Genomic DNA, 21,905 nt, shown 5'->3' with positions numbered 1-21,905 from the left:
GATATGACATTCACAGCGGGTCCGAACAAAACAAGATACTTTTTAAGTTAGCTTGCTCACGCAGCCTCACAGCATCTGAATTTTAGAAAAATACTAATATTGTAAGTGAAAATTAATATAATTCGATATAACTAAACTGTTGGGTGCATTTTAACCTATATGCATACAGTGATTTGGTTTAAAACAAACCTACGAAAAATCTCAGTATCGTGATTTATTTTTATGAATCGGGCTACGGCCACCAAGCTTAGTTTGAAAGCTATCTTAAATATATTAAAATAATGCCTGTAAATCTGATTTAGTGAATTAAATACTCTTATTTACTTTCCATTTAATGTGAAGTGCTAATATAACTCTCTCTTTAACGGGTTTCCTAAAAGTCCTTTGTATGCAGTCCAACCTTCCGTAAAGTATGTCGCGATGTAAATGAAGTTTCTCAAGTCGACCCGTAACCTAAAATTTTGATTTACGATTATTGTGTAAATATTGTTTGAATTGCAATAAAACAGTGCTGAAATTTGCCAGAACTCAATGTAAAGGAATGAAATTCGCTGTGATATTAGTGTTGAAAATAATATTATCGATCTATTTGTTGTTTCGAGAACTACGACAATCCGACATTACAATTTAAAAGAGCGTAAAAATACATTTTGATTTTTAATAAATAAAATAATGTATTAATATAAATAGCTTTGGTGTCACAGATGAAGCAGTATTTAACGTATCCGCTAATCGGTTATATTTCATACGAATTATTCAACAATTTAATTGTCCAATTCAACAGTTGAGTTTTGTGGTTACAAGGAATAAGATAAAAGTCAAAAACACTTTAAAGTAATTGAGATATAACCATATGCATATAAAAACAGCTATATAGAGATAAGTCTGCAAAATATAGGTTTACATGTGATGTAATATTATTATGAAAATAGTACTTAAGTAGTAATAATTTTCAGTCATTTCCCTCTTCTGTGTTCATTTAATATTAAATAGTAGCATAACTCAATTTCACATTGTTTTTATATTGTCTTCCTTTTCCTTAACATCCCTAAATTTTATTGCCTTGGTGGTCAGCATAGGTATATTTCGTAAACCCCCGATTATCCGTGTATAAATGGACAAGGTTTTGTACCGAATATCGTTATAAGGATCGCAAAAATTAAAGAGTGACAAATTTTGTGTGTAAATTAAACTTGGCCAATCTTAATAAGATCATATGGACCTCCATGGAGCGGAGGTTTGTTTTGATGAGAAATAGATGTTAGCCACTTACTCAACCTATTAGGTCCATACTCTGACTCAAACACAAATTAAAAAACAATACGGTACAGTTCGGTTATGAGGAATACAGCGGCAAACTCATTTTGAAAATAGCCGATATACTGGGTTATTTGTTAAGTTAACCTAACCAAACCTAACCTAACCTAAACTAACCCAAACTAACAAATAATCCAGTATATCAGGTATTTTCAAAATGTGTTTTCCACTGTATTCCTCATAACCGAACTGTACCAACAATAATATGTGTATTTTCCAGTTCCCACGACGTTATAGGCCGACGCTTAAGCCGCTCGGTCATCGTGGAAATCAACTATCGCGATAATAACTGTTTAGTGTCTCGCTAATCTTATTCTTCAAGCATAAGCGAGTCACGTTGTTGTAATTGTATGATGTTATAGGTAGTGAAAATTAGTAAACGTCAAAATGCGTTGCGCGGTGTAGTTTGAATTTTTTCCGCCAGGTTCGCCACTGTCGATCTACTGCGCATGCGCACACGTCATGAAAGTTCCAACTATTGCGTGTAAATTCTGAACTTTTTTGATCCACACATAATACGTGTTTACATGTGCATTTTATTGTTATGGTATTTTTACTGTCAGCAGTAAATCCATGCATGTGTAAACGGGGTATTACATATTAAAATTAAAGTTACTTCAGTGAATTAAAAAAGTATTATAATAATATTTTAAAACAAAATAAAAATTGATGGTTTAGATCAGTGCTTCCCAAATTGATGATGAAAAATGATATATTGAAAATTATATTGGTAATAATTTGAATGAAATGTGCAATCGAATATCTTCATTTATTACGAACCGATTACTGCATTGCATTTGAAGATAATCAATTATAGCACTACCATCGTAATTCGCAATTCAGTACCACTGCCTAAATATAGGCAGCCTTGCTTCGTCACAATATATTAGATTCCGTAGTAACAATATAAAAAATATTTTAAATTTGTTTGTATTTCTTTTTTTTTCCAGATATATTTAGACAACAATATTTATGTGAAATCTACTAAATAGAATGGTGTCGACTGTTGTGCAGAATTAAAAAATATATTCATAATATGAAATAGTGAAAACGTCAAAATGTTGAATAAATGCTATCCTACCGCCGGAATATACCACCAGACTTCTTATAGCCTAGGAAGTAGAGCCAAGATTAGAGAATAATAGTTATTCATAGTTGAAGCGACCCCCGATACCTGTGATTAATAGAAATTATCATTTTAAATAAGTAAATTGGGTGCTCAAATCCTGAATAAATTTTAGGTTACACATGTGTATATATATATGATAACTTTTGTACGGTTTTGTATATAGTTGGCACTAAAAATACTGTTAATTCAATTAAAGTTTACGACAATATTGCCTTCGTATGGGAGTAAGGTAATTGTGTATATATACATATTATTACATTGAATATTTGGCCTTAAAATGATTCGTTTGATAGAAAGTACCGCCTTACTAACGCAGTAAGGATAGGTATATGGGATATTAATTGACTGATAAATCGCGTCGCGGTAACCGTTTGAGCGAAGAGCACGACTTTGAGGCTTGAGGAGTGTCCGCGATGGCTTCTGCGTCGAACGGCCAAAACGAGCAGGAGCAAAGCCAGACGCAGACAGTGGTGGTGTCGGTGCCGAGTTCGCTGGCCACGCTGCAGCAGGTCGTGAGCGTCGCCAGGAGTCAACAGCAACAGACGCACCAGCAGGAGGAGATTCATGTACAGCAGGGCAACACTCAACCGCTCCCGGCGCTCACACCATTGCAACAGGGTGCCGCAAACAATCCGCAACATATGCAGCAAACTAATGCAGCGTGAGTCTTGTATTTGTTTATTTTTGTGACTAACTTCATGTTGATTAATTTCAGCGTTTTTTTTTTGCTAAGATTGGTTGTAAGTAAGTAAACACTTGTACCTATACACATAGTTGTGTTGAGGCCATGTTGCTTGCAACTGTAGCGTGTAATTGAATACCTTGAAAGAAGAACCACTTAAATCACCTTAAGTGGTTTTTCGGTTCTCGTTGTATTTAGCAAGGTTTATAACCTGGCTATTAGCTCTCAAAAAATTATTTCTGTATTTGGTCAATAGAGCTCGTTATATTGATTTAAGTTGGGACACCTCACAAGTTGTTCTTCCATCTAAGATTTTGCGGCCATTTAAGTGGTATCATAACCTCACTTTTATCTGTCAGATACATTTGTTGTAATTGTTATTTTACCATATATTATCGTTTTTTAACCATAAAAAGACATCATATAATATCAAGAAGTAGTAGAAGATAGCAAGACATGTAATTATGATTAATTATTCACATAATGATCATTCAGAGTGACAATCGTACACAAAATGAAACAATCTTGGATGCATCTGATAGTGACGAAAAATCTTGGAGTGTAACGTAAAAAGTGTAAAGAAAATTGGAAGAAGGAAGTAGCTAAGTAAAAAAGGAATTCTGGTGTAACATTTCAGCAAGTACTGGGAAAAAAGTTAATGGAAAATCTTTTGTTTGTGTCCAAAAGTGCTGTCCAAAACAGTGCTCGGATAAAATTGGATGTGTAGTTCAAAAAGAGTTTTTTGATAATATTTGGAGCATTGGTAATAAAAATGTCCAAGATACTGCTCATTTGGCACTTATTGATACAATAGAACTAATAAAGAAATGTAATGCTACAAAATCCGGGAAAAATTGACAACATTCCTCTGTATACAACTTTCTGTGTTCTCAAAAACGAATAAATACTTTTTAATGTGTAACTTATGTTTTTTTAAGTCCGATTAAATATAATTATTCTTTAAAACACTTTTTAGTTAAATTTATTACCATTTCCTATACATAATTTATCATTTTGTTCCACTATATATTTAAAAAAACACATTTCTATAATTTGTACCCTGCTGTGTGGAATAACAACTTAAGACCTTGGGTCATTTACAAGGCTATATTTTCTTTACTAAGATAATGAAAGAAAAAAAAAATTATTATGTAAGTAGCTGAATAATGTCAAAATATTATATCAAAAGCATACATATGTAAACATATCCTATAATAGAAAGAAAATGTTTCGAATTGTTTAACACTGAATATCTCAAAACAAGCTTTTGAGGGTTAAGTGGTTCTTCTTACAAGGTCCTCAATTATAAGTCGGGTGGCAAATATAAACTCATCTTAGGGGCTACAAGCCAAATTATACAATGAACCAATTTAGTCACTTTTTAATGTAAAATCACAAATAATAGTATGAAAGTGACTAAAGCAAGATGTCAATAGCAGACTGTCATTTCATTTTTTATTTTTATACAAGCTTTCAATGCTACCAATACAGAGAACGTTAAACTTTCTATAGTCGCCAATATTTGAATTTTATAGTAACACCAATTTAATCAATATATGTGTTGTAATAATATATAAACGCAGTGGATGTAAGTGTGAGGCCTCAGTGCCAGCGTTTGGCGCAGCGTTGAGCGTTGTGCACAACTTAAACGTATAACCAAAAAAGACATTGTCTACGAACATTTTCACACACGGTTATACGTTTGAGTTGCGCAAAACGCTCAACGCTGCCACTCAGGACGTACACTAAAAACGGAATGAAACGATTACCATTTGCTTTGCAGTCCCAACGACTGGAGCCGCGTTCAGATCATTCAGCAGCCCCTGCAGAACCAGCAGAGTTACCTTCAGCAGCTGTACACTGGCGGGCAGAATCAGCTCATCATGCCCGGCAACATCGCCCTGCATCCTGGCATCAACCCTCAGCAGATACAGCTCATCGCTGCTCCCGGCAAGACCTTTCAGGGCGGACAGTTCAACCCCAATATGTTACAGGCCACTACCACACAAGGTATTTTGTGTATTGGAAGAATTCTTTTTTTAAACCAGGAATTTTGAGTTGTTACTATTTTGAAATCTGACATTGATATTAATGTGAAGCAACAGCTATGATATATTGTAAAATGGTTAACTTCACCAAAAGTCAATTCTAATACTATACGTTTATGACTGTGTCTGATCGTTATTTGAATTAATGTAAAATATTTCCCAGGCAAAGCCGTCCAACTGCAGGCGGGGCAGACGGCGGCGTACCCGGGCTATGCGGCCATCCCGACCAGCCAGAACCAGACGTTCATGCTGTCGCCGCTCAACTTCCTCAACTCACAGTCGGGTGGCATCCTCAATGTGAGTCCGCAGGGGGCGGTGAATGTACAGCAGCAGGCTGCGCCCCAGCCCGCCAAGCCAGCTGACCTGCTTAACAAGATGATGGATGATCGCCAGAAGGCCAACATGTCCATGGCCATGCAGAAAGGTATGGCAGGGGGGCAGCAGGGGCAGCAGTGCGTGCTTGGACCCTCTCAGCCCAACGCACAGGTCCTCGGTCAACTGCAGCCCGCCGCCGCCCAGCAGATGCAGTTCGCTCCCTGGCAACTCTCTGGTGTTTTGCCCCAGGTATTATTTATTCCCCTCGTTAATTAAATAATGATTTACTGTCGGATAAGCTGGAGAACTTCACAGATATACACGGTGTTTGGAGATACTTGTTCCCATAGCAAACGTCTAATGAATTTATCAAAATAAGACTCTTTATAAAGATATGTGGATACATTAACTGCTTGCTTGCAATAGTTTGGAGAGAAACAGTGGACTATATTAATAGGTTATTGTGCAACCAAATAGGAATGTGGCTCAGAATCTTTAAAAGTCATGTCAAAACGAAATATCAAAGTTCACGTCAAAATTTCCTTATTTAAATTAACAATGTAAAACACCTAAGTATTAGTATTAATTGAGTTGATAAAACATCATGATTTTAGAAACCGTATGATATGCTGCATTTTTACAAATGTACATTTCTACAAATTCTGATTATGAAAATTTTGTACTATTCCATAGCTATCAGTCTTAGTGACCTGCGTTATGTCTTGAACAGCAGCCATCTCTAATAAGACACGTCCACATTTTATTCCATTTATCATAGTCAAAAAGAGTATGGAAGCTATTGAAACTCCCGGTGTATCATTTAACCGGCTTGTTGCTCCCAAATTTCCTTGCCTCTGACAAATTCTACATGGTTTTGAGGACTCGAAATAGTAAATGCTAGTTAGTTTTCTCATTATATGCTAGATTATTATTTGTTTCGTCAAAATTGAGCAGATCTTTTCAGAGACACGCGGTTTAATCAAGACAATGAAATAAGAACCTCTTTATTTTCAGACATGCATACCGCAGATGTGGTCATCGGGAGGCGGAATGCAGCTCGCTCCCAACTCATTCTTTATCAGAAACACTGGCCAACCGGCAGACGGCACACATCAGCAGGGAATGTTTATTCAGCATTCTCCGCAACCCACTGCCACCATACAATCACCTCAACAGAATCGTAAGTTATGAACGTGGCATAGTACTCTTGTAAAATCTGTATACTGTCAATTCTTTTATCTAATTTGAATTGCTTGACGTGCAGCCACAGCTATGGCTATGCCATACGGGACCTTCCAGCCGACTGTCCAGCATATCAGTCAGCAGACTCAGCAGAACACGACGCCTGTCAAAACCCAGCAGACAAAGGGAAACCCCCGCCAGCTGCCTAACATTCTGCCATCTCCGAACGTCCCCACATCGTCGACCGCCTCCAACAACAGCAACAACCAGTCGTCGCAGACTGGTAACCAGATGGTGGTGATGCACCAGCTGGCCAGCGGGAACGCCAAGCCCAAGGGGAGAGCCAAGCAGACTGCCAACGCTTCCACTGTTACCGTTCAGAAGGTAGTGCAGGACGACGGTTCAGGCCAGAATGACAAGGTTTGTTCAATTTAAATAATATCACACATATAGTAAAACCTCATTAATAAGAACACGGATAATTCGAAATTCGCCGTAATTCAAAATTTTCGCATAAAAAAAAGTCCCTTGAACATTATTTTCATATAAAACCATACCTTTAATTCGAATTTCGTTATTCGAAATGATTTCAGAGTCCTGGATACAAAAATATTCAATAAATCGTAATAAACTGCAATATTTCTTATAACTACAATACTTCTTATAAGGTAATGTGAATAATCCTGACATTTTATGACCCATTAACACACACGGAATCGGAAATAATCTATGATCGTAAACAAAATTAATGAAAATCAAAAAAAAATTTTTTTCAAAATTTTTATATTTTTCCCGCATACATTTCATAATTCGTAATTCGATTTTTTTTTCGATTTTCGGTCTACTGTATCTGATCATTTTCTAGTCTTTCCATCAAGTTTAAAATTTCACTATCAATTTTTCCCAGATAAATTTATTATTATTAACACGTTGATCGCCATGGGGGTCACCGGTGACCGGCATTGGATTACTTTAAGGGGGCCATGGGGGTCACCGGTGACCGGCAAAGAAGACCTACCTTAGAGTTGTTCTACAGCGCCGGCGGGCACGCGCGCACTGAATTTTTCGATACGCGGTGACCGGCATGGCCCTTCTGTATATTACTGCCACTTGGTCTGAAAATATTTCTTTCCAGTCACAAAATATAGGCTAACTAATGTAAAGAATGTACATAATGGAAAAAAAAGTTTTCCTTTTAAATTGTAAATGTGTTTTTATTGATATAAAAATAAAAATTAAATAGATTATAAAAATGTAAGTTATAAAAATTATGTAAATAATAAAAAAATAGAAATACAAAAATGATTATAATGTATGTATACACGTATATTTCCAGTGTATGGTATCCAGGTATTATACTACCCAATTTGAAAACTTTTATTCCGTATTTGTGCCTTTTCTGTTTATTATACTATTTATCTAAATATAATTCGACCTCGAAATGGCACCATGCTCTCGTCAACACATATGGACAGGTGACCGGCGAAATGGCCGACCCGGCGCAATATAATAAATTAACTTGATGGCGCCGCGACGGACACATGTGGCCGGCACATCATAAAAACCAATATTTACGTAAAAAAATCATCAAAGTGAAAAAAAACATTATATTCTTTCATAACCTATCAAATAATACCTTAGAAACAAATAATCATTTTTTAACTATTTTATGTAAAACTAGTTGGCGATCAATGTGTTAATAATAGATTTATGAAAATGACCATTCTAATTTCTTTTCTCAGGTTACAGGGAGAAATTTAATATTATAAAGGTGTATAAATCTGAATGCCGGTTGAAATAAATGTATGTTTAGCTGAGAACGAATGTTGCTTTGAGTAAAAAAAAGATAATAGTGTAATACTATAATAAAAACCTAACAAACAAAACCGTGAAAGTATGAAACAGTACCATAGATATTAACTGATATAGTTTATAAAAGTTTAATCCTAGATTATTATTAGCTTTGAATGCTACGTTAACGCTATGTTTAATTTCTTGATAAATTTTGTCTGAAATAATGCCGTGATAACCAATGGACTTAATCTAGGATTAAACTTAAAAAATAGTAAAGATAAAATCAACAAACCGGAGAAAAGCGGAGTTTATAAAATAACATGTGGCACATGTAGTCTATGCTACATTGGTCAATCTGGCAGGTCAATAAAAACTCGTTTTGAAGAGCACCTCCGGTCTTTTAGGAATGGTAAAACAGATTCTCAGTTTGCTAAACATTTGATATCAAACTCGCATAGCATCAGTAACAATGAAACTCCACAATGTTTGCATATATGTAATAAAGGTCTAAAATTAAATTTACTTGAACAGTTGGAAATTAATCGCGAATTATCCAAAAGTAATCACATAATAAATGAAAATTTGGTAATGTATTCGTCGCCACTATTAAATATAATCTAAACACACGATTAAGACAATATTACGAGGGTGGGTCAATAATTCCTTAGAAAAAAGCATTAAAACAGTTTTTTTTTTTGTATTTTTTTTTTATTTCTCAACATAATCTCCTTGGAGCTCAATACACTTGGTTAGACGTTTCTCAATTTTTTTAAACCGTCAGAAAAATAAGTTTTCGGAAGGTCCTCAAAATAAGCATTTGTCCGATCGATGACTTCTTCATTTGAAAAAAAACGTTGTCCACTTAGCCATTTTTTTAAGTTTGGGAAAAGGAAAAAGTCACTGGGGGCTAAATCTGGCGAATACGGTGGGTGGTCGACCAATTCGAACTTCAATTCTTCAATTTTAGCCATTGATCGTAAACATGTGTGAACACGGGCATTGTCCTGATGAAAGAGGATTTTTTTCCTTTTTGAATGAGGCCGTTTTTCTTCAATTTTGTTTTTTAGCTGGTCCAATAAAGATGCATAATAATCCCCTGTTATTGTTTTTCCTTTTTCCAAATAGTCAACGAAAATAATTCCACGTGCATCCCAAAATACAGTAGCCATAACCTTACCAGCTGATTTTACGGTTTTCGCCTTCTTTGGACATGGTTCGCCTTTCGCAATCCACTGCTTTGACTGTTCTTTCGTCTACAGTCACAAAGCGACGAAAAAATTCATCCGGATTGCGTTGCATGAGCGACAACAGGGCTTTAGAGGCCACCACCCTATTGCGTTTATTGTCGACTGTGAGCAAACGCGGCACCCATCTTGCAGAAATTTTTTTCATGCCCAATTTGTCATGTAAAATAGAAATGACGCTACCTTTTGAGATCCCTGTAACCTCAATTATCTCACTCAACTTTAATCTTCGGTCACTTAACACCATATCGTGGATTTTATTGATCATTTCTGGTGTAGTCACCTCTACAGGACGTCCTGAGCGTGGTTCATCCTTTGTTGATGTACGACCACGTTTAAATTCATTTAACCAGTTATAAATAGTTGCAAGTGAAGGAGCAGATATGCCGTGAACTAAATCCAACTCATTTTTTATTTCCTTTGCTGTTAACCCTTTTATATTAAAATGTTTAATAACAGCTCTAAACTCAATTTTCTCCATTTTTGTAAACAAGTAATTTTTTTTTTTAAATGTACGAGAAACACAACAACCCGACCAATCTGATTGAAACTTCGCAGCATACTGAATCGGTAGTGCCGCTGCATGAAAACAAACCGCTTACAGTACTAGTCGCGCCACCTGTCGGCTTTTCTAAGGACTTATTGACCCACCCTCGTATACTAATAATATTTTAATTGATTAATAATGTCAATAAATAACCATCGAACACTGTAATTTTGATAAATTTTGAAAATTTCGATATCCTTTTTAAAAAACCCACTTAGGGTTTTCAAAGTATTAATAATATTACAATTAATAATAATGTAAAAAATTCATAATATTGCTGGAACGAATAAGAAAATGTATTCTGTCTCTATCTATACACGTATAGTATTTAAGCAAAGGCAAACGGCCTATCTGAATAGTCTTGATAATGGTGTTACAACCGAAATAGCTATCGACAAACCTTTTTAAAAAACCTGTAGAATTTAATATTAATTATATTTTCATTTCTTTTAAATAATTTATTTGTTATAAAATCATATTTATTTTATACTTCTTAATGCACAAAAGGATAAATTATACCTAGTAAATATTTCCATAATATGGCAATATAGCTTCGCGGGCTCATTGACAATCTTGACATTTCCATGGATCCTCGATATCTGTATACATTTTTACAATTTTAGCATTTTTACCATCATGAATCCATCTATAGCCCAACGACGACGGGCAGTTAACTTCAATCAATACGAACTAAACCTACTAAACGCTTGTTGTGATGAACTCATTTTAGACGTATATTAAAGTGACACTGACGGATCGCGCAGATCGCCGCCATTTTAAGTTTGGTGCGCATTCCTGTACGCATCTTCGTGACGTATGCATTTTTTATAGTTTTCTTATTCGGCCGATAAACCACTAACTGCGTTGAGTGCGGTTCGTGACTGTATGAATACGGCTGTATGCCAGTAATAAAAACTATATATAGAAACTGAGTGGTTGTCAATGCAGCGCTTCGTCTCTGAAACAACACTGAAGCCACAACTAACAACTATTCTAGTAAAGATGCAGCGACAGATTTTGCACTATTATTAACAATTTCTGATTAACAACATCTCATTCTCATTCCTTTTTTCTTGTATTCACAATCAAGACTATTATAATAATATTAGACATAGTCTGTTATGTCTATCAGTTATATTTTAAAAACTAATAAACAAAATACAATATAAATAATAGTTTTTATTTTGCGTTAGCGGTCTGCGAAATATTATTCCTATTTTCATCATAAAAAGGTTAGGGAACACTGGTTTATAATGTTGTATAATATTATGCTCTTTTTAGTACATATTGGATTAAGCAGAATTGTACACACGAGGGAGGTAGGAGAGCTTATTTAAAATAGGCGAAATGCTAAAGCTACTTTTTTGTAAAAACATTATTTGATTAGTGCATTATTATAGTGACAGCACAGACCAAAGTACATTAAATAACTTAACATAACTTATAGTGCATCGGCCTTTAAAGGCGCAAACCCACTTATGTGGCTGTTACATAATTGTTACTATGGACATATATTATCTACTTGTTGTAGTGGTAATTTGTAAATAATTGTCACAAGTTGGAATTATTGAGATCTGAAGTCTACTTCTCGAATATTGGCCTTTATAGCAATATTGATTACTTGTGCAATTGTGATTAATGTTGCAATTGTTTTGTTGCAGGGTAACACCGTTCATCTGCAGCAGCAACAGTCGCAACAGCAGCAACAGCCTGCTGTGCAGCAGATGCTCTTGGTCAACCCACCGGTTCAAATGACGCAGATGGGAGTGGGGGTTGGGGTCGGGGTAGGCGTGGCGCAGGACAAGAACCAACAGCAGCTCAACAACAAGAACTTCCAACAACAACAACAACAGCAGCAACAACAGCAACAACAGCAACAGCAACAACACAATGCCATTATGCAGCAACAACAGGCTGTATTGCAGCAGGTAATTTCTTTTGCTGCATCTCAAAGAATTTAGACTATAAATAGAAGGAGCCTAATATGTACATTATTTCTGTTATAACAATCAAATCATAAAAAGGTCTTTTTGATGTCCATTTCGTAGAAGCCGATATATCTGTGTACAGCGTGAATGTCGTGAATATGTTGATAAGTCTAAAAACACCAATTCTATGGGCAGATCATTGTAAGGTTGGTATTCTGTGGTAAATCAGATGATAATAATGTTTTTGGATGATGTAAAATGTTTGTTAATTCTCAACAAACTAAAATTTAAAAACATTCCTGATTTACCACATAATACCAATCTTACAAAGAGCTTCCTTGAGAACTGATGATTTTAGACCAGGGGAGGGCAAACTGCGGCCGCATGTGGCCCGCCGGGTATTTTTTTGCGGCCCGCCATCATTAATCGTAGTTATGATTACGAATAACTTTTTTATATATTTTTTTTAAAATATTGACAATAGTGACCCTGTTTTAGACGTATCAACCATTGATATACTACTAGATGAGGAGTTCCCATACAAGTGACATTTTAAAAATGTACCACAAAAGAAAAAAGAAGATATTACGAATATCGTCTTATAATATTTCCTTGTAGGTATAATGCGTTAAGACCGTTAACATGGATTCCCAAATTACACCCGTATTACCCTGGCTGTAAAACTAAATTTGCATTCTTGGAATAGTGACCCTAAGGGTGCTGCAACCCAAAGCTTGCAAGCTACCAAAAATTCATGTCTGAGCGGACAGAGCAAGTCGTCATGCGCTGACTATTAGTTAGAGTAAGATGCAAGCTAGATCGGGCTTACTCATAGTTATTGCCAGGTCGTTTTCTCCATAAACCATCGCGCAGATTTCCTATCAGCAAAGGAGTCCGACAAGGTGATACAATCTCACCTAAACTATTTACAGCTACCCTTGAAGACTTATTCAGGCAACTTGACTGGAATGACAAAGGGATCCCCATAAATGGAGAATACCTGAGTCATCTGCGCTTTGCCGATGACATAGTAATTTTCTCGCAAGACTCAGAAGACCTCCAAAGCAGAATGCAGGAACTCGCTGAAGTAAGCAACAAAGTAGGTTTGAAAATAAATGTAACAAAGACGAAAGTCATGTTCAACTGCTTTACAGGCCAAAAAGAGATCCTCATCAATGGCACTCAGCTCGAACAGGTGAAAAGCTACATCTATCTGGGACAACAAGTATCTATAGATGGATGTATATTTGATGAAATTGTTCGCAGAGTAAAGCTAGGCTGGAGTGCTTTTGGCCGCCTGAATAATGTCTTCAAAAGTGACCTTCCACTGTGCCTAAAGCGCAAAGTGTTCAACCAGTGTGTGCTTCCCGTGATGACATATGCGTGTGAAACATGGACCCTAAGTAAAAGAGAGATCCAGAAACTTAGAGTAGCACAACGTGGTATGGAGAGGTGCATGCTGGGCATAACGCGAAAGGACAAAAAGAGGAATGAGTGGATAAGGAAGCAGACAAGGGTTTGCGATGTAATAGAGTTTATTAAAAGCCTTAAATGGAGATGGGCTGGACACATAGCTCGAAGAAGAGACAATCGTTGGACAAATCTAGTCATCCAGTGGTATCCAAGAAGTACAAAACGTCCACAAGGTAGACCTAGAGGCCGCTGGATCGATGAAATGATAAAGTTCTGCGGAAGTACGTGGCAACGCAATGCACAGGACCGAGAGAAGTGGAAGCAACTTGAAGAGGCCTTCATCCAGCAGTGGATAGATTCAGGCTGATGATGATGATGATATCGAGTTAAGTCCGCTGATATTAAAACAGTAAGTTTTAACACTGGCCGAGTCGCTGAAAATCGGGCGCCATTTTAAGAAGCATATGATTCATCCAGTAGTATATCAATGGTATCAACATATTCATGACATACACGGATATGTACTCTGCTTAGAAGCAAATAAAATTTTAAGCGTCGGAACGTGGTATGAAATGATAATGTTGGGCATAACGCAGGAAAACCTGAAAAGAAACAAATGGATGAGGAGGAATGTACGCAATGTGATATCAAGCTGATGGAATGACAACAAGCCGGACTTGTTGGTCAGCGAGTTGTTGGTCAATTGCTGAATAAATGCAGTATGTAGTACAGTCGTACCCACCCAAGAGGCATTAAATAATCATAGGGCTAAAATCTACTGAATTGACGATCTCAGCAAGTTAGACATGGAAGAACTAGGGATTGAGAAGGGTGGAATTAGCTAGGGGAGGGCATTATGCAGTTGTGGATCGACTCTGACTGATGGTGATGATATTTACGGGATATAATTTTTACGAGAAAATGTAAATTGAGAAATTAAAAGAATTTAATTTAAAAATCATTCAAATTGATTTGGCCCATATTTTTGGCTTATTTATTTAAAACTCTTTCAAATTTATTAATTGATTCGAAGGATTGAATTCTTTTGGCGTTATTTGTAAATAAAAAAAAAAATAACACAGAACACCTTAATTTATAACCAAAAATGCGACCGTAATATTCAAGCCAAACCAAAGAATGCAGTCGTATCTATAAAAAGGAATGCATTACTAATGTATCTTTTCAGCAAATGATGCAGCAACAGTTGCAGCAGCAGATTGCTGTCGCTTATTACCAGCAACAGCAGCAGCAGCAGCAACAACAGCAGCAACAGCAGCAGCAACAGCAGCAACAGGGTCAGGTGCACCAGCTGCAGGCCAAGCCCATGATGACAACTATCGGCACGGGGATGGGCATGCCGCAGACTCAGACCACTGTCGTCTCCATGCCGCAGGCCATGACCATGGGCACCGTCACCCAGAACAATTTACCTCTGCAGCAGCAAATACATCAGGCGAGTATTTTTATTCACTTTTGCATGAGTCTAAGTCATGGTGATGGATATCTGAATGCCACGTTTGGATAGATTCAATATGAATTATTAGCTAATATTTTTAATGCTGAATAACTTTTACAGTGGAGCCTTGATTATTCGGACCAATTGAGTATGAAGGAAGATAATCCAGCTAATCGAAAAAACCAAAGTATTTTCCAGATAAATAAAGAGTCTTATACGCATTCCACATAAAGAAATTTGAAGGCAGTTCATTATTGTTCTTCTTCTATTGGTTGCTCTGAAAACAAAATGGCGGCTAGCGTTCTGGCTTAAGTCTGGCATTTCTGTGTCTCTACACGATCTAACTCCTTCAGTGTAGGTCTCCCGATCCTCCTTTTCTCTTACTGTTTATTGAAAACGAGGTTTATGGGTGGTTGCGTGTCTCTCATCTTTGAAACATGGTCTGCGCAACAAAATTTTACATGTGGACGATAGAGAGATCACTGCACAACCCATACAGTTTTCGTAGTTGTGTTGCACCTTCCTCATCTTTCTTCTCAATATGTTCCTTTCAAAGATGCCCACCTTCCTCCCATCTTATACTAAGAAGGCTGAAAATTCCAATCTGTCAGTCGGTATGGGCCTGTTGAGAGTTTTATATAACCTTACTTTTTGTTTACTTTGTGTCTTGATCTGAAATGTCTCTGTTAACCATAGAAGCATTTGTTCGCCCGTGTTGTTTTTCTACTAAATTCTTCAGCAATGTTTTTTTGAGGAATGATGATATATATATGCTTTGATTTTCTCAAATGCGTAGTCATTGATCGTGAGTAATGGGTTTGAACGAGTCTGCACACAGATACACGTTACCTTATGGGGAACTAATCGATTTTATATACCAGTAGTCGAAAGATGTGGTCCATTATGTCTATTCATGACTGAAATTGTTATCGAATTCATGTGTAAATATTTTGTGAAACGATTCATGTTTGCAGACAACGCAGAGCATAATGGGACAGAACTCACTTAATGTCAGTCAGCAGCAGTCGGGCCTTCAGCAACAGCAGGGAACGATGCTAGCGCACCCGCAGCACCAGTCCCCGCAGCAGACTGCTTCCCCCGCACCCACCACACCCACTTCTGTCGCGCCCGTTAACTCCGCCACATCTTCCATGCAAGCCATCTCACTGGGTCAGCACGGCAACATCACGCTGCACCGCATCGACCAGAGTCCGAGTCCTGCGCCCTCGCAGCAATCTCAACATCACCAGCAGCCTCAGATGCAACTGCAGCAACAGCAGATGCAAAATCAACAGCAGCAAATTCAAGTGCAGCAACTCCAACAGACCCAGACGCACACTCAGACGCAGGGTCAGCAGACCGTTCAGATACAGACGCAGCAGCAGACTCAAAGTCAGCCGCAGTTCAAGCAGCCCCTCACCAAGCAGCAGATGCAAGACCAACAGCAGCAGAGCAACGTACACACTCAAATGCAGCAACAGCACGATGCGGCCGTTCAGTCTACCCAGCCACAACCTCAACTGCCTCACTCCCCCCAAAATCACCAGCTGATGCAGCAGATGGAATCACCCAAAGGCCAGCAGACTGCCGCCAATCAAACTGACATGCTTCCTAGCGAAATTAAAACTGATCAACCCACTGTTATGGTAGCCAAAACTGGTCCTTCCATTTTAACCGCTTCCAATAAGACAAATAATACCGCCGAAAGTGCAGAGCAGACAATCAAAATGGCTGCCGTTATCATTTCGGATAATCCTGTGGCTTCTCTGGAGGCACTGTCTAACGGGCCACTGCCCGCCGGCAATGGCCAGGGCCAGACTTTCAGCAGCGCCAGTCAGACTCCGCTCACTGTCAGCAGGGGGCAGAACACCGGTCCTCCGATGAGAGCTCAAGGTCCCCCTGGCCCAGGGAGACCCGCCGGAGTCCCCGCCAAGACCACTGTTGATGGCGGCGTTCAGACTCCGGGCCCCAACCATCCGCCCGCCGGGCCTGTGGGCAAAATTTTGAATCAAGGTTCCGCAACTCGAAGCCAGAGCCCTATGATGGTCCACAAAACGCAAGCAGTAAATCTCAATAGTAAAGTGCAGTCCGATAAGACTCAGAGCCAGGCCGTCATCGGCAGAAGCCAGACCGCCGGCACCAATCAGAACTCGTCACCCGCCTCCATTCTTAACAAAGAGAAGCGGCTTGCCGATGTCGTCGATAGGAGTCAGAGTCCCGGGATGAGCGGGAGGAGCCTAACCCCCTCCGTGGTCAGCAGAGGGCAGAGTCCGGGCGGAAATCAGTCTCACCCGTCCATTGACTCTGAGGGCCGGACCGACAGTAGTTCCTCGGTGGTGGACCGTAGCCAGAGCCCCGGCTTAATGGCCAATGGCAAAGGTCAGGAGGCCTTGGCCAAACCTCAGTCCACTCCCTCGGTGGTGAACCGCAGTCAGAGTCCCGGGGTGACTGCTGCCGGCCAGGCGCAACTGCAGAGGGCTCAGGCCAATCTTAACGCGGCCACTACCAATCACAATCAGCAGTCTGGCCAGCAGATGCTGCTCAAGTCACCCTCCTCCTCTGACAAATTGCTCCCAAAGGCCATGGTCAAACCGAACATCCTCACTCATGTCATCGACAAGTTCGTCATTCAAGAGTCCGCCGAACCGTTCGCCGTGAACCGACCGCAGCAAAAGCGACCTGTTCCGCAGCAGAAGAAAGAGGAGATCGCCACCGACTCAAATGGCGCCTCTGGAGACGAGGGTTTCTGTGAGTGCAAAACGATTGATGATTCGAGTAATGACGGTTCCGCAGGCGGTGACGGAGACAAAAAGTCTTGCGGAGACTGCGGCAAATTCGTAGACTTTAGTAAGAGATCCGGCAAGGCAGGGAGTGGCCGGAGGTTCGTTGGTAAGACTGCCACGTTGAAGCGCGGCGCCGGAGGAAGTCTCATCGGAGACACTAAGGTTACAGGGAGTCAGGATGGGTCGAGAGACGGAGATAATTCCATGGATTGCACGTCAGACGGGGGAGAGGGACGAGTGGGTGCCGATAGTGCGGATGCTGAGAAAATATGGTCAGCCGCTCTCAAATGGAGTGTGAGTACTTTTTCATTTGTTTTATTATTTGTTACTCAAACAATTAGTTTTTCAGACATTGGAATTACTTAAGCCTAGATGCATAGAATGGTGACATCAAAATAATGAGGAAAGTCATTATATCAAAATCTTAATTACACAAGGCGATGTTGCATTCCACGATAAAAATTGGCCGTTGATAATTAAAATATTTAACGTAACGATGGAGTCCTTATACGCAAAGATATCGGTTTCAGACATCATTACAAAATAATAATATTTTATTGTTTCCTGCAGGTGAATGAAGTGAGCGATTTCGTTCGAAAGATTCCTGGCTGCGAGGCGTACGCGGATGACTTCATGATGCACGAAGTGGACGGCGAGGCGATGGTCCTCATCAAACCCGAGCACCTCATGATGGCCATGTCCCTCAAGCTCGGCCCCGCTCTCAAGATTGTGGCTTCCATAGATACCATGCGTCCTGAGAAGGTTCTCAACAAGGATTCGAACAGTGAGGATGCGGAGGCCGCTGAAGCCACCCTCGACTGGCCTTACAGTCCTAGCAAAAAAGGAAAGTTTGAATGATATTCGAGTGACTATGAATTCTGGTAATCAACAGAAACTCCGAATCGTAAGAGTGTTCATATTGAATATGTCACTAAGGTGCATTTTTTTATTGAATCGATTCAGAACTGAACGTATTCTGAAGTTACAATACTGTGTTGTGCAAGTGATTAATAATAATTACGAACACGTTAAAAATAGACTATTACGAACACGTTAGAAATGGATGTTTCATCTTTTTTTTTGTGGCTGATCGAATGAATATTTTTAACGTAGGCGTCATCGACATAACCAACTAATTGTAATACATGTAGGTACTTATCGACATTCGATATTTCAATTGTTTTGAGAGACAAATAACCACAGATGTTGTGTCCATTTCGTATGCTCTCTCCACTCATCTCGGTTCCTTGTTCTTCGCTGTCATGTAATTCCACCGAGCTTTATTATTTTGTCAATCCGGCATACCTTGGGGCGGCCTTTTGGTCATCTTATATCTTACAGGGATTAACACATTTGTCCAGCGGCCTTCCTGTCTGCAAGCTATGTCTGGCCTATGTATGCTCAGTATAGTGTAATGAAATAGGATTAAACGTCACTGAAAACTGTTTGCATATCTGATTCAAAGAGGATAGGAATAAACCTATATCTTTTGACAAGAGCGTTGACGGCTGAACATTGAAGGGAAGCGTAGACAAGGGAATTTGAAATAACTAAATTGATAATTACAGGAATAACATGTTTCGTATATTTTTCTATCCATAACGAATTACAATATAATCCCATGTGTAGTTTGGCCACTCTTTTTTATCATTTTTAGATTTTAAAGTATTTAGTTTGTAGTGAATATAAAAATATATGAAAAGCATGTCGCTTCACTGATTATTCCTAATAAAAATCTTTGAAATAATTATGGCTTTTGCTCATTGTCTATGCTTGCATAAAATGTTCAGTTATCTATGCTCATGTCAAAAAATAGTGGTTGTTTCTTATAACGACTAGACCAGATATATTGTTTGCAAATTAGTGCTATAATTTTAATGAGATTAGTTTGGAGTTATTTAACAAAAAACATCTCTGTCTCTCACTTCAATTAGAATTTCGGCAATTTGATAATATGACGACATTTAGATATTGTATTCATCTTTATTGTATAATTTTATATTACTATGTTTTGTCTATGGTACATCTTTCTTTCTTGGCATACTCATTGTGTTAAAAGTAATACGCATTTGATGGACACTTTACTGGTTTTTGTGGAACATTTTTCTTCACTGTTATATTGATTTAATTCAACGAAAATTGAATAAAAACCGAAGGACAGTTATTATAATTAATGATTGTGATCTCATTGGCTGCATAACCAATACTAAATTCAGTGAACAGTCCTTATAATGTAATAGTGACTTTTAGATATAAGCGGGACGATACACGTTGCGTCTAATGATAATTTTTTTAATGTAGTGAGTGGTGTTTTGTGAATTTTCGTCATTTTGTGTGAATTAAAAGGTACAGTAAGGCGTGCGAGGAGAAATATCCTACATTAAAAGGCCCTCTTGTTTGAATGTATTTTTAACGGTTGTACTCATTTGCTACGGATTACAAAATATAGTTTTCTTTACTAAGTATTTACATGACATTTTGACCACTCTTTATTTTTTACCTATGTAAAAATGAAAATTCTTTTTGAGTAGGTTGATTAAAAAAAAAAAATGTATAACTCCATTGTTCCATTTTATGAACTATGAAAATGATGTATCCCCATATGTTCAGCATGTGAAGATGACTGTAGGCATGTCCATTAACAGCATTACAAAAGTATTACATACATCCTTTATGTGTACATTCTATCGAATGTTTAATGATCAGCTTGTCTATCGAAAACTTAACATGCTTTTTTCTACAATTATTTTTGTCAAAGATAATTGTTTTAGAAATGGGTTTAATTAAAATATTATTTTCTATGGTTTGGAATTGAAGTTTTATAATATGTTTGACTATTTACAAATTGTCAATTCCAACATTTACATTCGTTGGCTATAGTTAATTTTGACTATTATATTGCTCGTCAATCTTCTAATTGAATGTTAAAAAAATTACGTGTTCTGAATTATATGTATATTGCAATCCAATAGATAATTATATCAAGTCATTACTGACGATATAATCGTAAATTACACATTACAATCGATTTTTAAAAACCAGTTGGCAATATAATAGGTTAGGTGAGTAAATACTGAAGGGCAAAATATAGCAACATATCAATCGATGTTTTATTGTCATTTTCATCACATCGATACCCCAGTGAATTCAAATAGTAAGGAATGTTATGCTTTCTATGCACTATATATGTACGTACAGTATAATATCTATGCTTACGTGTATGATATTATTAAATTAAATGTCAAAAGGACACCATTTTTATTGTCAAGTTAATCAATATATTTCTCTATTTTTGTTTAGACAACATGAACATGAATAATTTTTAAAAATTATTTATTTAATGTTTTAAAATGGCAACAATATTAAGATAACGACATAATATTGCCACCACATTTAGAGATATTTCCCGTAAACTCCAGCGAAATTATCAATAGAAAAAGAAAACGATTCTTGTGTCTATTTTAACACTGTTTAGAAAATTCTGACGGATGTAAAATAGGCATTGTATTTAGTTTGCATATGGTTTTTGTTATTTTCTTTAAAATATGTGTTAACATCACTGCTTTCTTTCTGTAAGATCTAGAAAAGACAAGAACTCTAACCACAGCCTATTTTTACGATCATGGTAACACAACTATACACCACCTAATATCGTTTTGAAATATTACCTGACCAGCGCCTTTACTCCATTGCACCCACCACAAGTGGAATGTTTTGCGTTAGGATTATTACCTTGGTTACTCTAAGTAAATCACAAAGAGTAACCTAGGTAATGACTCAATAACCTCGTCGCGATACATTCCACGCGGTGGTGCAATGGAATAAAGGCGCAGCAATGACTCGGTTACACCCTTTGTAATATTTCAGCATCTTTTGACATTGTATAATGTACACATACATGTTTGAATTATTTATTGAAGTGAAACAATATTTATGAGATTATAAACGATTGTATGGGAGTAGTAGAAAGCACAATGAAGACTAAGGGGTAGGTTTAATGTTTTATGGCATGATTAAATATGAGCAGTCGCCGGTCGACATTAATCAACATGTTATAGACAACTAAT

The 21,905-nt window shown here is 37.7% G+C and overlaps 1 protein-coding gene across 1 annotated transcript; it reads left to right on the top strand.

The window, feature by feature from the left end:
* The first annotated feature begins 13 nt into the window (after positions 1-13).
* On the top strand, positions 14-20,376 carry LOC147066845 (uncharacterized). The gene is made up of 10 exons (XM_085954464.1): positions 14-101; positions 2,268-3,107; positions 4,912-5,138; positions 5,340-5,740; positions 6,506-6,671; positions 6,756-7,093; positions 11,920-12,186; positions 14,786-15,052; positions 16,030-18,132; positions 18,409-20,376. Exons 2-10 carry the CDS (start codon positions 2,860-2,862, stop codon positions 18,694-18,696), a joined length of 4,305 nt encoding a protein of 1,434 aa, XP_085810590.1. The 5' UTR covers positions 14-101; positions 2,268-2,859; the 3' UTR covers positions 18,697-20,376.
* The last annotated feature ends 1,529 nt before the right edge of the window (positions 20,377-21,905 follow it).

The sequence above is a fragment of the Rhyacophila brunnea genome, unplaced genomic scaffold (assembly GCF_057557595.1).
Source record: "Rhyacophila brunnea isolate RB1 unplaced genomic scaffold, BYU_Rbru_1.0 scaffold_4, whole genome shotgun sequence".
In the NCBI taxonomy this organism is placed as follows: Eukaryota; Metazoa; Arthropoda; class Insecta; order Trichoptera; family Rhyacophilidae; genus Rhyacophila; species Rhyacophila brunnea.
Note: the sequence above shows the minus strand (reverse complement) of the source record. Positions and strands in the feature narration are given on the sequence as shown.